Source organism: Pelmatolapia mariae, linkage group LG9, assembly GCF_036321145.2.
Source record: "Pelmatolapia mariae isolate MD_Pm_ZW linkage group LG9, Pm_UMD_F_2, whole genome shotgun sequence".
Lineage (NCBI taxonomy): Eukaryota > Metazoa > Chordata > Actinopteri > Cichliformes > Cichlidae > Pelmatolapia > Pelmatolapia mariae.
In genome coordinates this window covers 24,780,031-24,800,226 of record NC_086235.1, presented here as the reverse complement: position 1 = coordinate 24,800,226, position 20,196 = coordinate 24,780,031, and the positions used below count along the sequence as shown (strand labels likewise).

The 20,196-nt window shown below is 41.9% G+C and overlaps 1 protein-coding gene across 1 annotated transcript; it reads right to left on the bottom strand.

Annotated features, from left to right (window-relative positions):
• Window positions 1–3,754: 3,754 nt before the first annotated feature.
• On the bottom strand, window positions 3,755–11,318 carry eef1e1 (eukaryotic translation elongation factor 1 epsilon 1). The gene is made up of 4 exons (XM_063484328.1): window positions 11,215–11,318; window positions 9,677–9,874; window positions 7,255–7,350; window positions 3,755–5,565 (listed from the first exon to the last, which is right to left on the bottom strand). The coding sequence occupies exons 1-4, from the start codon at window positions 11,296–11,298 to the stop codon at window positions 5,422–5,424; spliced, it is 522 nt and encodes a 173-aa protein (XP_063340398.1). The 5' UTR covers window positions 11,299–11,318; the 3' UTR covers window positions 3,755–5,421.
• Between the last annotated feature and the right edge of the window lie 8,878 nt (window positions 11,319–20,196).

The window sequence follows — 20,196 nt, the reverse complement described above, 5'->3', positions numbered from 1 at the left end:
TAAGTTATGCATTGAACAATAGCCAGATAATAATATTAGTGTAGTTACTAAATGAATTTCTCAGCCATGGTTAAAAACATGGTTTCAGAGGTGGATTACAATCAGGATAAGTGAACATTTGTGCCAGATATCACGAAATTCAGTTGGTGAGTTGGTGAGTGATGGATATAAGATCAGAAAAAGAAGAAGTTGTTCGACCATTAAAACATAATCAGTTTATCCCTGAGTCTGCATGAATAGCTGTGCCAAATTTGAAGAAATTCTTTCAAGAGATCACAGACATTTTTGGACTGCCTCCAAAATAAAAGCACAAAAATAAAAGTGCTTTTGATCATATAAAATCAAACAAATCATAAGAACAGTACACAGATGATTAAGTATAAGCATATTTACATGTGTCTCTCTGTACTGCAGATGGTAAGTAGTGACTGGTGGGTTTTCTCGACAGCGGCATGTATGTGAATACCCGGCGTGAGCACACACATCCCCACACCTTCAAAGGCAAAGACACATTTCTCTCCTTCATGTCTAAGTTCATTGAAGAGCATGCTGTGAAAAACACATGCCCCCCTTCCCATGCCTTTGTGTCCTTCATACTTGCATCCTTGCTCCTGCACTCATGTAATTGCAGTAGACAATCAGATGCCATCTTTATAGGCGCATGGTACAACTGTCACAGCGTGTAAGAGCACGATGAAGCGTGGTCGATAAATCCTGTCAAAAGAGCTTACGACGCGCTAACGCTCCCCTCACCACCACACAGTGTTGATTGTTCCAGTGAATCAGTCAGCGAGAGATGGCGGGGCCCTGTTCTTAGCAGATGTCGTGGCCGATCCCGTTCCCTCACTCTGATTTTGTTAATAAGAATTAATGAAGGGTGGCTGTTTGCTGTTGCGTAGGTGGACTGTGTGTGGTGTGTGTGTGTGTGTGTGTGTGGGGGGGGGGGGGGGGGGGGGGGGGCTGTCCATCTAATATGGTTAGTAAAGTTGAGCTGACAAAGGTGCTGGGGAGATGAGGCAGGAGGTGATACAGGTAAAACCTAAACGCTTGACTCTCTCCCCTCATCACAAAGTCAATACAGTGAATGATGTAATTCTGCAGCTTCTGGAGGCTGGAGAGGATGGACGGTCATCAGCTTGGTAACTCACATGCAGTCAAGCTTATTTCAAAGTTTAGTATAGAAGAATACTGAAAATATTGGGGGGCAACAGATGTTGATGTCATGCAGTGGAGAGTTTTAGACCTTCTGAGATACCTGCACAAAACCATCTCGCTAGCTTTTAGTGAAATGTTAGTTGCATCCATGCCATGAGCTTATGATGTCAGATGCAGTGAACACAACAGAATCACAGCAAGGCCAAAAAGAGTTTGTGTTTCATTTCCTTGCACATTGTGACTTTTGTGGAGTCAGGACCACTGCAGAAATAACGATCTTAGAAAAAAACAAACAAACTGAACTTGTTGTGAGGCGTTTTCTTGACCTCCTCTTTTTTTCAGGTATTCATTCTTGAAGTGCTCAGATGTCATGTCCAGCAATAATTCTGGAACACTGGCGTTATGGCTAAGGTTTGGGTTGTACTCTCATTCAGTGCCTGTGCTCGATGTGTAGATATGGAACATGGACCTGTGGCAGCCTGAAATCACTGTTTACTGTTGAGCATGTTAATTGTGTTTCCTAGCAACCCAATCAAAATATTATATGCTCTAAGTTTTGCTTTTTACTTTTTTAAAGCTGTCTTTTTTATGCTTGACTTTAGAAAGAAAGAAGGTGGTAACCGGCCCATTCCATATCACAGCTCATAAATCATCTCTATATTCTGATGAGCACCTTACATTATTGACCTTTGACTAGTCCCTCACAAGGAAGCAAATTATATTTCACTATTATTAAGCTGCAGGAGAGTCGGGGGACAGTTGGTATAGTAGAAAGCTGTTGAGCTTGTCAATCTGGGGCCACAGTGGAGGGTCACCCCTGCAGAGAGTTGCTTCCCTCGCATTCAGAAGTCATCATGAAGGTCGTCCCTAATTGGTGCCTCTGTCCTGTGTACCTGCTGTGGCCCCCTCACTCTGCCTGCACTCAGGTTTGATCAGCGAGGAGCCTAACTGTGAGGCCTTACCACAACAGCGTTTTGAGATTCGGCTGACCGCTTGAGCAAAGAGCGAGGACGAGAGAGACAGTTTAAAAATCACTGACTCGTCAGCATCGTGCTTCAAAAAATATCTTGGGATAGATTAAGAAAAAACACCCCACCCCTCCAGGAAACTAAAAACCATCCCATGCCGATTTTAAACGATAGATAGCCACCTTATTGTCACAGATCTCAGGGGTGTCAAACATAAGGCCAGGGGGCCAGAATTGGCACTGCCAGATTTCAATCTGGCCAACTGGACATTTTTGGAAAATATGGAGGACATAAATTTTGGAATTTTAACTGTAACTTTATAAATTTTAAAACTTGTCCTGCTGAAAACGACTTCCCCCCATGGCCATTCATACTAAACCAAAGTAATTAAATAGGAGATAAACAGATTAATGACAGAAATGTTTCATGTTTTTCACAATCTAAAAGAGAAATCATTATTTTTTACACTATGTCCACAGTAAAATAAATAACTAAAATAAGATGAATTATACATTGTTTGTGAATTATAAAAAACTTTTGGCTCTATAATTACAGGACAGTCTTGACAATAAGTGGACTGAATTTTTTCTGTAAATTTAGGTTTTTTATTTTTGACAATGCTAAAATGCAGCAGCATCTCTGTATCATGTAGAAAAACTGAGACGTACTATTGTTGGTGTCGAAAAATCTCAGGGATTAAACGTAGTTCAACTACTTTAGAACGACAGGAAGGAAAGTCTCACTGCTCTGACCCACTTAAGATCAAACTGGGTTGTATGTGATTCACAATGCGAAATGAGTTTGACTTCCCTGAACCACCTGGATATCAACCTCACAGCATTAACACATAAGATGAAAACACGTTTTATATCATTACGTGAGTTATTTTAATTTTCAGCTGTGATGTTTGATCATCTCTTTCGTGTGCAGAAACATTTGCTTGTCACTTTTATTGGTTTATTTTCTGCCTTTTTTTGGGTCAATTTGATTCATATATTACTATGTAAACAAAGCTGTTTATTCACCTTATTAACTGCAGAGGGTTGTTTGCCAGCTGCCAGTTTCTGTTTCAAACTAAACTGCTTCTCTTAAGATTTGGGTTCTTGCACCTGTCAGCTCCACAGGGGCGTTCACTCATCTCTCCCTGATTTCTGCATTTAAATAAATAACAATTTCAAATGCGAACTCTGTGACTGAAAGGTTTTTATTTTTATAATAAAACTATTTTACTGTTGCAACGTTTGTAACTATGGAAACATCACACACATAATTTTAGATTTGCACAGCTGCAACTTAAGAGGGCATAACTTTTTTTTAACACCTCAGAAGTTAGCAGGCCTGTCAGATGCTACGCGTTCAAAACTGCATTCCGATCTAATGTTAACATAACCGGGAGGACAAGGGCTTCTTTAATGGTAGAGAACACCATAAAAATGCTCCAGCTAGTCACAAGGCTCACTCAGATGACTGCAAGCTGTTTATATCCTTCACATCTACTTTTATAACACTTGCCACAAACACACAGCGTGCAGTCTTACAGAACCCTGCTGAACAATAGCTCTGTATTCTGGCTGTGCAAAACAAATTCATGAAGAATATGCACACTCTGTAAGAAATCAGGGGTCATGAGCTGCGGATCCCTTTGATTTATTGGCACAGGATGAGCGTCGTGATTACACCGGATAACAAACCGCTGAGGTTTAAGCAACGGACGATATGCAAGACATGCTGGCGGGAAGGGATTTAAAACAACAAAAAAACATGGCTGAAATGTCAACATCTAAAAACAGAATGATAAAGATATTAAGAGTATTACATAAAGCTGTCAGTCCCACCATGTAAGAGCTGTAAGGTTTAAGTAAAGGATGATTTTATGGAGTTACTCCTCTAACCCTACCTCATTCTGCTTTTATCGTAGCTTCATGATGCTAATACACAGGTTAGACCAACACTGCCATGATTTGGCCTGTTAATGGTGCTAATAGCAAACAGCCAGTCAGCAGCAGTGAGGCTTTCGGAGGCACTGATTATTGTTCACATGTCACAAAAAGATCCCTCTGCCTCTGGGTGCTCTTCTTCTCTGCGTGGCCCTCTCTCCTTTCCTCCCTCGCTCACTCTCTGCCTCCCTTCGTCCTTCTCTCTTCAGTAGCCCCATGGGAGCGTGAGGGTTGAAATGACACACAGTGGCTGACTGTCGCCCAGGGGCCTGGGTTCTGGCCTTGGCTGGCTGGATCTGTGTGGCAGCTGGTGAGCCCGCTGCCCTCTCTCTGGCCTGCAGCATCAACAGTGGTGGTAGTGGGACTGATTGGAGCCTCACTCTGATCTCTGACTCTGGGGCTGACGCTCAACTGCTCACTGCTGCCCACACAGCTGGTGGTGAGGAAGTGGAACACGGAGCGGGGATGTAATCAGGAAAAGAACAAAAACACGCACACAAGCACACACACAGAAACTAAACCGTCCACTAAATGCACACGGAAAAACTAAATCCTAACAAAATAGCATCAGATACAAGGAGACGATGGCAATACCCACAAGTCTGTGGGGTCACAATATAGAACCTGGAACATCATAGAAATAGTACAGACTGTGAGGCTGCACGGAGGAAGCAGCGTTTCCCCAAGGACATAACGTGCTTCCAGTTAAGTAACATCTTAAACCTTCTTTGAAACTGTAATACTTATCACATGTTTGAGTTCAAGGCTCAGATTAAACAAATAATCATTCATAAATAGAAACACCTTTCAGCCAAGCTAGCAGCATTTTACTGCAACCCACAAAGCCACACAAGACTTTCCAAAGTCAAAAACAAAACAAACGGCCTCAAATCGTCGCTCCCATCATCACTGAGTAAGCATTAAGGTGCCAGACTTCTCATAGTGTTAGCATTACTGAGTCACCAAAGGGTTACAGTGACAGACACCCTTCTTTCCTTCACTTCCTTCCTTCCTAACGCTTCATTAAAACAAAAAGCCTACTCTATCAGGCAATATATTTATTAAAAACAGTGACCTTGTGTGAAAGAATGATTGAATTGAATTACATTTGTAGTAGCAGTTATTCCCTTTATAGTACCTAACATAGAAAAACTTTTTAGTTTGTGTTCTTTGCCTATCCACCTACATAACCAAAGATAAGAGTACAGGTTTGCGACTAAAACAAAAACATCTAGGCGAGAATAAGAATCTGAAACGCAGATTGTGATGTGACGCAGTCTTGGTAAGCACACGAGTTGTTCCAGATCTGCGGCAGGATAGTGATGAGTGAGACTGGATAGGCGGAGGGTGGTGGTCAGGTCTCAGTGGTGTCTGCTGGTGTAAATTCTGTTCCTGAGCACAGCTACTGGAGGGAGGTGGTGCCGGACACCAGGGTAGCGCTGGATGTGGTCGAACCAGCGGGTAACATTCACATACTGCTCCCTGTCCTGGATGGCCAAGTCAACCTGGGAAAGAGAAGATCATTGGAGGTAAAGCGTTTAACCACATCTTGAAGGCGAGTTAAACTGACATCAGAAAATCTATATAACACAGTTAAGGTCGGCAGTAAAACACAAAGATGTTTTTGCTGTCAAAGATGGCTTAACAGTCATGAGTTTCCTACAAAAACAATCAAATATGAACCATTACAAGTATAAAGCAGTGCGTTTCCCTCTTCCCTCAGTTTTATCCTGTTATTAAAAACATGTTAATGCTGCCTATCTGGGTCTCAAATACACTCGCAAAATAGATTCCTAAACACGAGTTTGACTTCCTGGTTAAATAAGGATGAATACAATCAGTAGAATTTACTCTCATTTTGGTGAAAACCTGGATACTTTCTTCTATACTATTTAGAAATCCCATTAAATGAAGAAGGAAAAAAGGAATCCAGTTTTAGTGAAACTCTTATGAGGAAAACACAACGCTAAAGAGAGGCTACATGTAAGCAATGCTTACATTCATGAGATCACATGCGAGAAGTGTTGATGGTTTAGGTTGGTTTAAATGTTCTTATCTAAAAATAATTACACTTAAAGAACAGCTTTGTGACGACTGCCTTTTTTATGCACTTTTGATGATGCGCTCTTATTAATATGGCACTCATATGTGATATAAAACATGTATTTGTCTCTGTTGTCACAACTGAACAGATATCAAAACCTGAAATAAATGAATTACAAAGTTCAGCAGATTTCACATGATGGAAATCTGCTGAACTGGTTTTCTTTTAGTTGCAGCACAACGCAGGTGGACAACTGGAAATGTTTGAAGCACTAAAATGGCCTTGAAAAACATTATTAAGCGTGTTTTTTTTAATCACATAATTAAGCGGAATATGGAAATTCCCCAAAACGGACAACGATCCAGCCTACAACCATTCCAGCATCAGTCAGGTTTAATGTTTGTGTAAAGTAGTTTCCCATGAATTGAACATCAGCACAGGCTGTGGTTAAGGGTCGCACTAGCTGACCTTCTGTCCCCGAGGTTAAAAACCACACTGACTGCAAACCAAAGTGACGCCCCTCTGCCTGGTGGCGTGGAGTGGGAGGAGGTGGGGGCCTTCCATCTTTGCCACAAAAACTGACATCTCTGAACATGTGATCTCCCCCCGCCTCTGTCTCATTCTGCCTTTCCCATTTCTGAACTCGCTTGTTTTTTTTATCCTGTAAGGCGTAGCAAACTTACTTGTCCCTGGTCTGAGGGTAAAGACATCACTTTATGCCACATCGCTTTATCTGACTGAGGAGAAGTGAGAATCTGTTTATAATCCGTGTGTTTATTGCCAGCTTGTCCTCGGTGCCCTTTGGCCATGTGACTGGTCTAATTGTACGTTATGCGAGATGACAAATTGCTCATTAAAGTTGAGGTTTGACCGAAGTGAGTGCTGATAAGGAGAGAAAAGCATGAAAGATGGGGTGGATAGACGAATCCTTGGTAAATGATTGTAAGAATGTAATTAGACAAATAACTTTGAAAAACCTAAAGACAAGTTTCTAAAAGGTTTGGTTGTTACAAAGTGTTTGCTCGAAGCACATTTTAAAGATTCAAAGTTATGTGAACACCCCAGAATACATTAAGTTGATAAATGTGTAGAAACATTGAGGCTTACGAGTGAAGTCGGCACGTAAGGGAGCTTCAAACAGGTAACTTACTATGACTGGATGGATTCCATAGTACATAAAAACATCAGCTAAGGTGAACTGGTTCCCAGCCAGATAGACCTTGTCTTGCAGGTAGAGATTGAGGTCCTGAAAGAGGAAATTTCAAAAGCATAAAACACGCTATGCAAATCAGGTCATTTCTTATGATAATTTATGCATTATGGTAAGTATTTCAATGCAAACACAAATGTCTTAATGTGACAGATGGACACATTATATGAATCACTAATGAAGCATCCCTAAAAAAAGAGATGCTGGGACTACGAAATGTTACTGTCTTGATGGACGTTATAGACTTAAAGGCACATCAGCAGGTTCATTAACCTATATATCTGTGGGTGCGTGAGGTACACGAGTCTGGTTCATGGCTTGCGTGTGTGTCTGTGCGCTGCTATGTGGATAGGAATAATATGTAACCTGAGGGGGAATGTCATCTCTCCCCATGACTGGCGACTTAGCACAGATGCCGTACAAAACGGGCTATTTGTTTACTTCTCAACCAAATGACTACAACTCTCGCTTGCAAATCTAATGAAGCCGTCTTAAACTTGGGCAGCACGTCGTGCACTCCTCAGTCTGTGTCTGTGCAAGCAAAGTCGTGCATGGAAGTGCTGGTCCCTGGGGAAGGGACCATCTTTAGCACTTGTACATTGTGCGAAGGCGAGGGAAAACTCCAAACACACACAGAGCATCTTGGGGGCAAATGGAGTTATTGTGCAGGAAGTGTGGGTGATGCCAAACAAGGCATGAAGACTGCAGACTTCCTCCCCTTCCACAGTCAGATCCTTGCTTTTCTTTAGCCTACAGCCATCAGGCTGAAGCCTAGTCGAGCATCAGAGGAGAGGCAGCTCTCCTGCTGCCCAGCACCCAGCACATGGAGCTCAAACCTGGGTTCTTTGCTACCTGCCCCCACCTAACTGTGCATCAGTGCTGTTGCTGCATTCAAATCCTACAGAACAGTCAACTCGAGCTAATGAATAACTAAGAAAAGGAGATACAGGTGCACTAATGAATCACACCTTTTCTTTATTATTTCTGTACAAACTTGATGCTCCAGAGACGATTTTTTATTGTTGTTGCCATTCTTGGACTCAGACACAGTGATCTCTCGAGTTTATACAACTTTCATTTGGCCTTCAGGCAACCATAGCCATCAGTACACTGCTCAGTACTCCATCCATCCATTTTCTTATCTGCCTATTCAGCCTTGGATATAGAGGGAGGTTGAAGCCTGTCCTGGCTGACACTGTGTGAGAGGCTTTTTACTTTCAATTGTAACACCTGAAAACATTACACAGGAGTCAAAAAAACAGAATAAGTGAAAATTATTTCTTTGTTTACACTGAGAGTTTACAGTTTTGTCAAAAGCTGAATGATCGTGCTCTCCACTCACTGAAGACAAAGTACTTAGCAGATGCAATCATTTGTATACTACAGCATTTGCATGCTGAAACAAAAGATAATAGTCAAATTGAGTGGCAGCAGGAAGTTTTCAATACTGGCCTGATTTGTTTAAAGTGGAGTGACAGACTTTCACCAACACTCAGCTTGTCTCTGGGTTCAGGGCCAACCCAAACTGGCTTGTTTATCAACATATTACATGAGTGACAAGATGTTTACTTCGGAAACAAGTCTCAGCTTGCGAAGCAAAAATGTCTTATTTGCATCCTGGGGTGAGAAAGTTTAAAAACTCCTCCAGATGACACTTTTATCTGAGCATAATTTAATGGGAGATGACTGGTGTGCTTAAAAGGAGAGCGTTAAGGACGCGGCTCAAGCAGCAGGACAGGACAGGGGGCCACCGGGCACCAGTGCTGAGCTGCTCAGGGCGACTTCCGTCTGTAAGTGGCACCATTAAAATATTTAAGAGGCCTGTCCAGATAACATGCTGCCGCACAGCATGACTTCTCAGCCATGCCACAACAGCGTGTCACGCTGAGAAGTGCGCACATACACACACACAAATGCACAGACACTTCACGCTGACAGGACGGTGCCAAGAGGCGCGCGGCATCCAGCCGACCAGCGGCTGACGATCCGTTTCACGCTGACTGGCGTCAGGCACATTAAAGTATTTTGCTCTGTCGCGTTGGGCCATGTCACTGAAGGGCCATACATCAGCCCGTATTCCTGTCGCTCGCGCCTTAATAAGGCAAACAGACACACACATTGACCTAACTGGTGGTCACAGGAGGTCAATGTGGAAGAAACTGACAAAGAAACTCTCAAAGAAAGAGAACAATTTTAACACTGATTTTAGCACAAAGAAAAAAATAAGACTTCTAAGCATGCTTGGAAACATCAGGATTAAAGTCTGGGATCATTTTAAGTACGTATGCATTTAAGTCTAGAAATGCTGTTTCAATGAAAAGGAAAGGATTTCAAAGATTTCCTTGAAAATCAGCTCTTTTACCTTTAGGACAGTCTTGATGTCTTCCTTTGTGCAACTGTCGAGTTTGGTCACTCTGTACTCGAGCCACTGCTGCACCACCGCTCTGCTCTCTGCGGTGTCACCCAGCAGCTCTGGGCGCTTGGCCTCTTTCGCCAGGTGACAGGCGATGGTCACCAACCCCACCAGCGGAGGACCATTATTATTCTGTAGCACAGGTACCTGGAGGGCGAGGAGTGACAGTGAGGGGTAGTTACAAACAATCATTTCGATGCATCAGAAGCCAGCACTGTCTTTCTAAATAACACGCTTCATTTCCAGTGATGGCAAAACGTCCCTAATAAATGCATTTATTTTATTAGACTGTCTGGATCTCATATGCACGCCGATTATCAATGTGTAATTTGGAAAATACTGATTAGTGAAATTACGATGGACAGTTAGGTTGATATCCAGAAGAAAGAGTTTAATATGGGTGGGAAAATATACTTTCACAACTTTTCCTTATTAACCTTTCACTACAGCATCCTTTTAAAAAAAATCTGGTCATCCATTCTCTCTGGGATGAAGTTCAACATGAAGAAACTCAGCCACATTTTGAAAGGTTTTATATGTATATATACACATTATATACATATATAGACACACACATTTGCGGTTAAGCCAATGCAGTCATCTGCACAGGGAGCAGATTGCTACCCCCACTTCTACAAAAACATTATTTACTGTTGTTTTGGACATATAGATAGATAAATTCAAATATCCAGTAGCTGCATTTAAAAACAAACATACGTCCGGTCATAAATATGAATAAAAAGATAAAGTAATTAATGTTGAAAAAAAAAGACTTTTTAAAAATACAACAGAAACGGTTTAAGGTTTTTAGGAGGACGCAAAATGTGTATGAATGAGTGATGATGATTCGATGATAACTCCAATAATATAAAATGACACTTTTAAGGGCTTCATTTTGGAAACTCTAATTTGTTCATACTTTATAAGACATTATTATCAATAGCTATCATTTTTCGCAATTTTCCGTTTCCCAAATATGTTTATTTTCCCCTGAATGAAAATAAATTGCATAAAATAAATAACAGTAATTTACTATTATTAGTACTACAAATTAAATTTATATTATTTTAAATATAGTTCAATATATACACTACTAGAGTTCACTTGCTCTGTCCATCCCATGGTACTGACAGCTAACTCCTCCCCTCGCTTAGTTTCAATGGACGGCCATAGACAAAGCATGGGGCTACGTCTATTATAGCTTTATGCTATCCACTATGCTGACTTTTCCCAACAAGACCGCTGGCAAACACATCTCTCTGCGTGGAAATGCTGGGGTAATGGAGAAACTTAGCTGACAACAGACGAACAGCCCGACATAGACACACTATAAGCACAGCTTTATTTCCAACACACATGCATGACGTGTTAGCACTCCCCTGCTATAGCTAGGTGTCCCGGTTACAACAGCTTGGAGGGCTCCTTTCAATTAAAATGGCAATTGTATCACCTACAGTAAATGACACAGTAATGAACCGTTATATCACCTTTTTATCCCCCTGCGTACTGTACTTATTCGCCTTTTTTTGTCCAAGGTATTTCTCCAGCGAAGATAGCTCCCGCAACGCCATGTTTGTGACTGTCGGACGGGCAGGGTAGTGTGCGAATGATGTGATTGGCTTAAAGTCGCAATTCCCGCCCACTCACGCTTGACTGACTGAAGATTTAACCAAAGAAAACTTGGCATACGAATCCTTTCATTGTATTGCATCAGAGCTTCGCCCAACTTAACCGATGAAACCAGTCTGTGAAAAAATAAAATAAATTAAAATACAGATACCTTTATGTTTTATTTAGTAAGGGCCATTATATAAAATTGCTATAAAATTACTTTGTAAGGAACTATAATGATAATAACAATGACAATAATAATAATAATAATAATAATAATAATAATCTCCAAATAGATTACATAATTTTTTATTTCAGGAAACAATGAAACTCATTCTTACATATATATTAATTTGATCATAGATTTATTGCAGATGTTTTTTAGATCAACCTGTGGATGCAGGTTACAATGCAAGGTGTCGCATGAAATTCACTGGGTTCAGGTATTTTGTTTTTATGACTTTCACACGTTTACACCCAAATAAATGTTGCTGCCATGGGTGGAGGAGAGTGCATCTTCCAGACTGCAAAAATTGCTAAAAATCAGCTCAGTGAACCTGGCACTGGCCTGGCCTCTGAGCTCCCCAGATTCTAGTCCAAGCGTTCATGGGATGGGATGAAACAACAATTATGTTGTTACTTTCCTTACAAAGGGTTCTTCAGTTATCTGTGTGCAGTGCAGTTAGAAAGAAACGTTTTTTCTTCCTTTATTTAAGTAACATACTGCATTACTTTTAAGAAAAGTAATGAGTGACGTGTAATACATTACTTACCCCAACACTGACCATGACATGGCCTCCACCATGTTTTACAGATGGCTGCAGACACTCACTGCTGTCCCTCAGTCCTGGCCTCCTCCAGAAGGCCCGCTTCTGATGAGGTTTCAGTGAACAGTAGATGTATCAGCTGATGGTCCAGATGCTCAGACCCTATGTGTGGATTTTTCCCTGTTTCTTAAGGACATGACTGTCAGATACTGTTTATCTGCTGTAGAGAGTTTTAAGGCCTGACCGTTTTTCTTTTATCCAGTTTCCCCAAACTATTTAAGGACACAGTGCACACCATGTTGAGAAAGACGTTTTCAGCTAACAGCTCTTTCACCTTTTTTATCACCTTATTGCTGATAAAGTAGTTTTATGTCTGTCAAACTGTGTTATCTTTGGTAGTTTTCATAGATTCAACTAAAGAAACTGAAACAAACAATGTGTTTTTGTGACAGGCTGCTGCCAATGAAGATACAATGTAAAATTGGTTATTTGATAGGTTGTCTGTTATGTGTAGACACAACACTGGTTCATCTTTAGGGTTAGGTGTCTTTTTTTTATGTTTGAATGACTCATAAGTCTGTGCTAAGTGAAAAATGTTTTGGTGTATCTGAATATTTGGATAACTGATATCGAGTCTAAGACTTATTGCTTTCTGAGCCAGTCTTTTGATAATACAGATTAAAAACAGCTAATCCAAACTATTAGTCTGATGATCAATAACCACTCAGACTATGAACCGAGTACATGCTGAAGCCAGAAAGCTGGTACCTTACTAATAGATTTTGAATATTTATAAGCGGATTTCTTTGTAAAGAGATGAGTGTGTGGCTGTTCGGTGTAATTTGAGTTCAATAAAAGCACAATATTTGTGTATCCCAGCATTCCCCTGGTGTACTCTCCCAGCTCCCATCAATGTAGGCTGGACTAATCAAAAATGATCCTTCTGTCCATTCTTAGTTGCGTGCATCTTATCACTAAAGCTTTTCTTGTGAGGCTTTGTGGTCAAATAGAATCAGAATGACAGAGGGAGGTCTGGAGTTCCAGTCTGAAGTCCTGCAGCAAAGTTTTCCTGTCCTGTCCGTCTGCCTCTGCAGTGTGTCCTGGATGTGACATCGTGTGTGGCGTGTCTTTTTGGATATATACTGCGCGTATATGATTTACCCATAATGAAATGTCACATGTCAGTCAAAACTAGGCTTACTAACTATGTACTGTGCAGGTTTGTGTGTGTGTGTGTGTGTCTGAGTACATACTCGTGTGTTTAGTGAGAGTGACAGCTGTGCTGAGGTGCCACACTGCAAACTTTTCTTTTCGAGCACATCCTCGGTGCAACAACTCACCTCCATGACAAGACGTAAGGTTGCATCAGCGACTAGCAATACAAATCAAAATCATCTTTTTTTGTTCCTCTGGATTTGATCCACTTTAATGATACTGCAGTAAAGACTGCCACTTTGAACTGAAGCCAGTGCTGTCCGCTTTTGTCTGGGACTACATTTAGTGGCAGTGACTGAGTATCCGTTTGCTTTACTTCCTATTAATTGAATGCAGTAATTAAAAGATATGCAGGCAAGAAAAAATATAAAAATCATCAATAAATGACACGTCAAAGTGGGCATACAGTCGACCAGTGGTTTTCTGTGCAATAATAAAAGAGAGCCACAGGGAGGACAGGGCGAAAGAATCAACTTCTTAATCAAAGGAGACAGTGAACGCAGCGCCCAAATTCATGGAGCTAAACTTTCTTTTAAGTAAAAGCACATAAAGGAATCAAATTCATAGAGAGATCAGGAGTGGATGTCAAGCTCGTATTGAGAGAAGTTCACACCGTAGTCTAACATACCAATTTCAGTATTTTAATATCAACGGCCTTTTTGATTCTCATGCAGCAGCAGCCGTGCTTCACGTGAACTACTTTCACTGATGTTTATTGCCTCGCACATCCAGCGCATCCACAATGTTCCTTTTCGCTGCGTACGCTTAATATAGAAGAACAGATGATATTTTTAAACCCAATTTGCTGAGAAAAAGCTGTCCCAGAAAACAAATTAATTATAAGAATGAGTACGCAGACTATCACAAATGATTAGATGCCGTGAAACGAGGTAAGCCTAATTCTCTAACCTTTCAGTTTTGTTTTGGGTTTTTTTGTGTGGTTTTTTTTTTTCCTGTTTGTTTATAGGCTCCAGCACGTCATGCGCTTTCACCCTAGTAGGGCTTCCATAAATGCATGCCTGCAGCATTAAAGTGCATCTCCTTTAACTAAATGCCTCGAAGCTGCCACATTCTGTCTGTACTCAGGCGGGCTGAGGACAGCGATCCCTAGTGCTTAGGACTAACTGTAGCCTGTGGGAGTTTTCTCCTGCCGATTGTGATACACAATCTGGGGTCACATTAGTAAGGAAACCTACAGTGGAGGGGTGGGGGGGTGGTCAGAGATAGTGCCGTGGGGCTTCTTGAGCCTGGCATAGCCATAAACGCAGCCTCAGTCCTAGTACATGTATCCCGCCCCCCATCTGCGTAGTCTTTAGTTTACAATATGCTGTTATGCTGATTTGTCTAGCTGGATGCGGGGCCTACAGGCCCCCGCCTGTCTCCTCTGTTACCTTTCATGACCTGTGAAAGCTCTTTGACTGTATTTTAACCACACAGATGCTTGCGGAAGAAGAAGAAGAAGAAGGTGGGGGTGTGGGGCGGGGAATTGGTTGCGAATAGTGGACGTGAATGCTGTCAGCACAGATTGGTGAAATTGCATATTGGTGCTAGGTCGGATCCCCACCGTAGAGTGAACATGGGGACAGGCGCCAGGCGGCTGGGTGACAGTTTGGGAGAAGGTTGAGGAGCTGTGAGATGAAGACAGACAGATGCATGGGAGTCAGCATGCTGCCTGTATCCACGGCTCCTGTCAGGTTTTATTTATGATTTTTTTTTTTCTTGTCCAAAGGGAAAAAATAAAAGTGGCAGAATTTTGTGAAAAATAGTTAGAATTGTTTTGTTTTCTTTAAAATCAAGATCCTCTCTTCCAAAGAGGAAAATGATCTTTTTTTCATCATTATTATTATTTATAGTAAAGCTAATATAATTGAATACCTAAAAAGGTTTTGTAAATGTTTTTAAATTTCTTGTTTTCTCCTATTAGAAGAAGAAACCTCAAAGAATCTGTGTGTTTTTAATACCACATATGTGTTCAGATCAGGCGGGTAATAAAAATAACTGAATAAACCGATTAAAAGGGGTTTGAAAATATTCGGCTTTAAAACCTAAATATCGTCTCAAAGACATACATTCTTTTATTCACTTCCAAGCCAGACCCTCTATACAGTAAGTCGCTGTCAGTCGGTGTATGACTTGCGGTATTCTGCACAGTGTGCCGCTTGGCTCAGGAGCTGCTGGCTCTGGTAGTGAAGGAGAGTCAGAGGATGCCAGAAATGTCGCACCTCCAGGCGCGGCCTTTGGTCCTTCATGACGACAACGGTGATGGGATTATAGGAACCACCCTGCTGCTCCACGCAGAGCGGGCACCCAAAGGCTACAAACAACAAGCTGGTCCCACACTCCATCACACACAGACACACGCGCACATGCAAATGAGTGCATGTTCGAATATGTTTACAAGGGTGGAGGGGAAGGGCTGGATGAACCAGTGACAGGGGTAGAGTGATGACATTTTTGTGGCATTTCGTGTCTTTCTCTTAACATTTGTGACACGAGATTAGCATTGGAAAGCTGCGCGGTGTGTCTCTCTGGGTGTGTGTGTGTGTGTGTGGATGGAGGGCGTTTGAGACCAGATCAGAAAAGGGCCCTGCAGACAAACAAACGAGTAATAAAGGCACTTTCTCCATTTCCTCCTCCTCTGTGTACATGCCAACCCACAAAGCTGTGGGACATGCTGGGAGTCACAGTACCAGCTCACAGTAACAACAAACCCCGTCCCTGCCTTCCATCCAGCAGCAGTCACTTAGGAGTATTAATTACCGCTCTGAATTTCCTCCTCCATAGCCGACCGTGTCCCCCTCAGACAAACAACCTCGGTGGGAGGATCTTGATTATTATAGCTTCTGAAAAGTCAGATAGTCTTTTTATTGAAGTTGCCCACTGGCCATGCAGGTTTCTCTCCATCTCTCTCTCTATCTTTCTCTGTCTCCTCTGTCTCATGATTACTTTAAGTGTCTCTCATCCATGATTCAGACCAAATCTTGGAGGAAAAACTGGTGCCCTTGTCGTGGCCAGGAGGTTGATGAGGGAGACTCCCATGTTGTTGGAGGTCATGAAGTCATGCAGCTCACGTGAGGTTAAAGCAGCAGGAGCGCACATGCTGAAGTTTGGCTGCTGTTCTGTCCTTCACCAGCAGGGAGCACTGTGGGTCTTTGAAAAATCCCAAAGTCCACGTCTGCTCACAGTCCAGTTTCATCTGAACTGCCTGTAAACATTAACTTTTTTTTCTTTATTTTTTATCAGGAATGGAAAAAGTAACTATAAAAGGGAGATATGATGCTAGGTAACTGATAAGACTGAAGAAATCACTGTAACTTTAAGGAAGTTTATTGAAACCACACTAAAAACAATGGACCACATGCCTGCCATATTGTACTTATTATAATTGTGCATAAAACAACTTTATTGTTGCATTTTAAAATGTAAAGAAAGCGCGCCTTTTCAACCACAATTCGTCACGATCTTCTGGAGTACCAGAGGAGGAACGAGCTCTGCGGTTTTTGTAAAAAAAAAAATAAAATGCTTGACTAGGGCACATTAATGATTCTTCCCTTTGCCATTTTCAGAAAGGTTAAAAGGAAACTCTGTCTTTTTCATTGGAAAGTTTGAAATGTTTAAGAATCGCAGGCGTGCGAGAACGCATTTGGGAAACCGGCTCCTAATCCTCCCCGCTCATCCGTCTTCATGTCTTTAACCCATTAGTTTGATTCACTGCCTCTGGAGCGGGAAAGTGAAAGCTCAGGCCGGCACTTGTCTCTCCTATGACTGTGTCCACTATATCCCTTTCGTGTGGCACTTTATGGCCTGCTGGAGAGGGGTGGAAGGGACATGTATGTGTGTGTGTGTGGCTGAAAAAGAAGAGTAGAAGAGGGGGGTCGGGTGGGGGAGATAGATATAGGGAGATTCAGAGGGTTATTTGTCCCTCTTCCCCTCTCTGAGAGCTAGGAATCATGGGCTGCATGACAGGTCGCCTGCACCCGTTGGGGGTGATCTATATGAGGCCCTCTTTATTGGCAATTTCAACCCAGGGACAGATGAGACTCCAGCCAGCCAGCTGGACAGCCAGACTATGATGAAAGCAACCAGGACTCACCTGTGACTCTCGCACTGAAGGCTAGAGAAATAATGCATCAGAGGTTATATGTGGAGCTATGTGCAATGTGTGTGTGCTCTGTAGATGTATGAGCCCTGAATGTGTGTGGTAGAAATAATGTATGGCTGCTGTCATGCCCAGAGGTCTCTGTTTAGTATGGAGGGAATCACTGAGCTGTGTTGCAGGCAGATTTCGATTGAGATGCTTTGGATACTTTACATATTGTTGAAATGTAGGGTAAATAATTCAACTCAGAGCAACAGTCAGGAACCTGTCCGTGACTTATTGCTTTTGGCCTGCGTGAAGTAACACTGCTGTGAACATGCGTATTTCATAACAAAGCGAATACTGCGCTGCATGTGCACAATATAAAACTCGGTCTGAGCCATATGAGCTGCATATTGTTCCGAGCGAGCGCAGAGGAATGTTAAAAAGTGTCCTGCATGTTGGGATGATTGCAATAAAACATTAAAGCCACCATAAGTGCTAAAACATTACTTTCTGATTCTGACTGAACTGAAACACGACTCCATTCTCCCACAGACTCTTCTTAACATTCTGCACCGAGTAACACCGATATCACATTCAGCCCCCTTTTTTCTCCCAAGTCTGCGAAACACATTTTCCCATTTTTCAAAGTCCTGAATCGCACCAGGCGAATCACTGGGAACTAGCATGACAACATTCAAGCTCTGAGCAGACAATATATCCCGAGGCCATTCCTCCATCCAACGCACTGCTGAATGAAAGACAGAAGCTTGCAAAGTGACGAACACCATGAAATAGCCCTGTAATGAACAATTGCTCTCATATGGGGGAGGCCTGTTCAAGTCAGGAACAGCCATTAGACCCGTCTCCCTCTGTTCACTCCTAATCGATTAGTACAGTCCGCAAAACATTGATCAGCAGTTCGCTTTCAAGTGTCGAGACGGTGGAAAGGTTTGGAAAATGCAGATTTTAAGGGCGCCGAACAGGTTTAGAGAGAAGAAGGCTGAAATCTTCATTTGTGGCTTTGAATGCAGCGAAGAAGGGGAGATACATTTGGAGTCACGATGGTGAGGATACTTCCTTCATTTCTTTTATCACTCACCATGTGTTTATACATGCATTTAATCATTAGTTATTATTAATATCTGGTTGTCTTTTGTCCTCATCAGCAGTAGGATGCCCCTCCCTGAGCCTGGTTCTGCTGAAGGTTTCTTCCTGTTAAAAGGGAGTTTTTCCTTCCCACTTTCTCCAAGTGCTTGTCTCATTGTTAGGGTTTTCTCTGTATTACTGTAGGGTCTTTACTTTATAATATAAAATGCCGTGAGGTGACTGTTGTTGTGATTTGGCGCTATGTAAATAAAACTTAATTGAATTTTAGTCTAAGTTGTAACATCTGTGTCCAAGGGGATAGCATGGTAGCATTTAAGACTGAAGATAGCAAGCACATGATTATTAGTTTATAACTGACTCTGATTTACTTGTGCATGTATAGTGGGAACAGTGCGTGTTTCAGAAATCATACTGTGTGCACAAAATGAATGAGGCCCATTGAATGCATGCGTAACATCGCAAAATATGGAAGTCATTCTGTCACTTTAATCAACTGTTAAAATCCACTGAAGGGTTACCATAACACACATGTCTGGAGTTGAATGAGGTCAATAAGACTAAAGAAAAAAAAATGGATTGATTGTTTTTGCAACTGCTGGACACTAAACATTAAGGAATGTAAAGCCGGTGTTAACAAAATACCACGCTTCACAATGTCTCTCAGAGGTGCTGTGCCACTTTTTTTTAAAAACGTTTAAATGCATCAATTAATCATTTGATCTGCTAATTGAAACAACTGTGCTCCAGCTGTTTAAACACTGGAGATTGCGGCTTAAATGTTCTTACATGTAAAATGTATTCTTCAGTTGTAACTCAGCTGACATACCGCACATGCATTGATTATACTGGTCTGTAGATGTAAGCCAAAACGTTGCACATTACATCTCACTTACAGTGCACAGGCTCACGCACTTATAATGCTTCATAACTGGTCTCTGCTGATGTTTTTGACAATCTGCTTTATTTCACAAATACAGCATATAATGACTGAATTCATGCGCACCGTATACGCAGCTACCTGCGTGCATACCATATGTCTGAACTGGTTTAAACTTACCTCCTGTGCGTTGTGTCGTATTCTTGCCAGTGTGTCTGTCACTGCTTCTCAGTGTTTGTCATTCTGCCCGTCTGTGTTTTTCCTCCCTGCCTCCTCGTACATTCAGCCCCTAATTAACTTAATAAAGTGTAGCAATTTTGACATTTAAGGGCCTAATTTGCTCCACAGTAGCAGACCGGCTGACCGGCGTTGCAGATAACGCGGACTGACAGGATCAGAGAAAAGTCTGTTTATCTGAGGAATTAAAGGGTAAAAAGAGGGCTGGCTTAATGATAGGTGCTCTCCTGTTGGACGTGTGTGTTTGTGAGAGAGAAGGGACAACTTTTATGACTGCATGTGCGTGAACTGCATTTGTTTGCATGTAAGTGAGAGACAGGCCTAGTTATTAGTTAAATGGTTTATCATATAGGCTGATAGAGGGAGCCCACTTATTTAGATCTGTCAGTGCTGTCCATTTGCAGTGTTCAGCTTGGCGACCTTTGCCTCAGGTTTCCTCCTGGCTTGCTGGTGGCACTTTACATGAGCTGTGTTCTGTCTTTGCAAATCTCCCTCTTAATGAAGCTATCAGATTTACCAATAGAGAGAAAGACAGAGGCACACACACACACACACACACAGACACAGCAGT

What these genes read in the sequence shown, in the direction of transcription:
- eef1e1 (XM_063484328.1), bottom strand. Translation starts at nt 11,298, where the DNA reads ATGGCGTTGCGGGAGCTATCTTCGCTGGAGAAATACCTTGGACAAAAA. An exon ending in GTACGCAGGGGGATAAAAAG is followed by an intron (nt 9,875 to 11,214) that starts GTGATATAACGG and finishes CTCGCCCTCCAG; the next exon opens with GTACCTGTGCTACAGAATAA. An exon ending in ACATCAAGACTGTCCTAAAG is followed by an intron (nt 7,351 to 9,676) that starts GTAAAAGAGCTG and finishes TTCCTCTTTCAG; the next exon opens with GACCTCAATCTCTACCTGCA.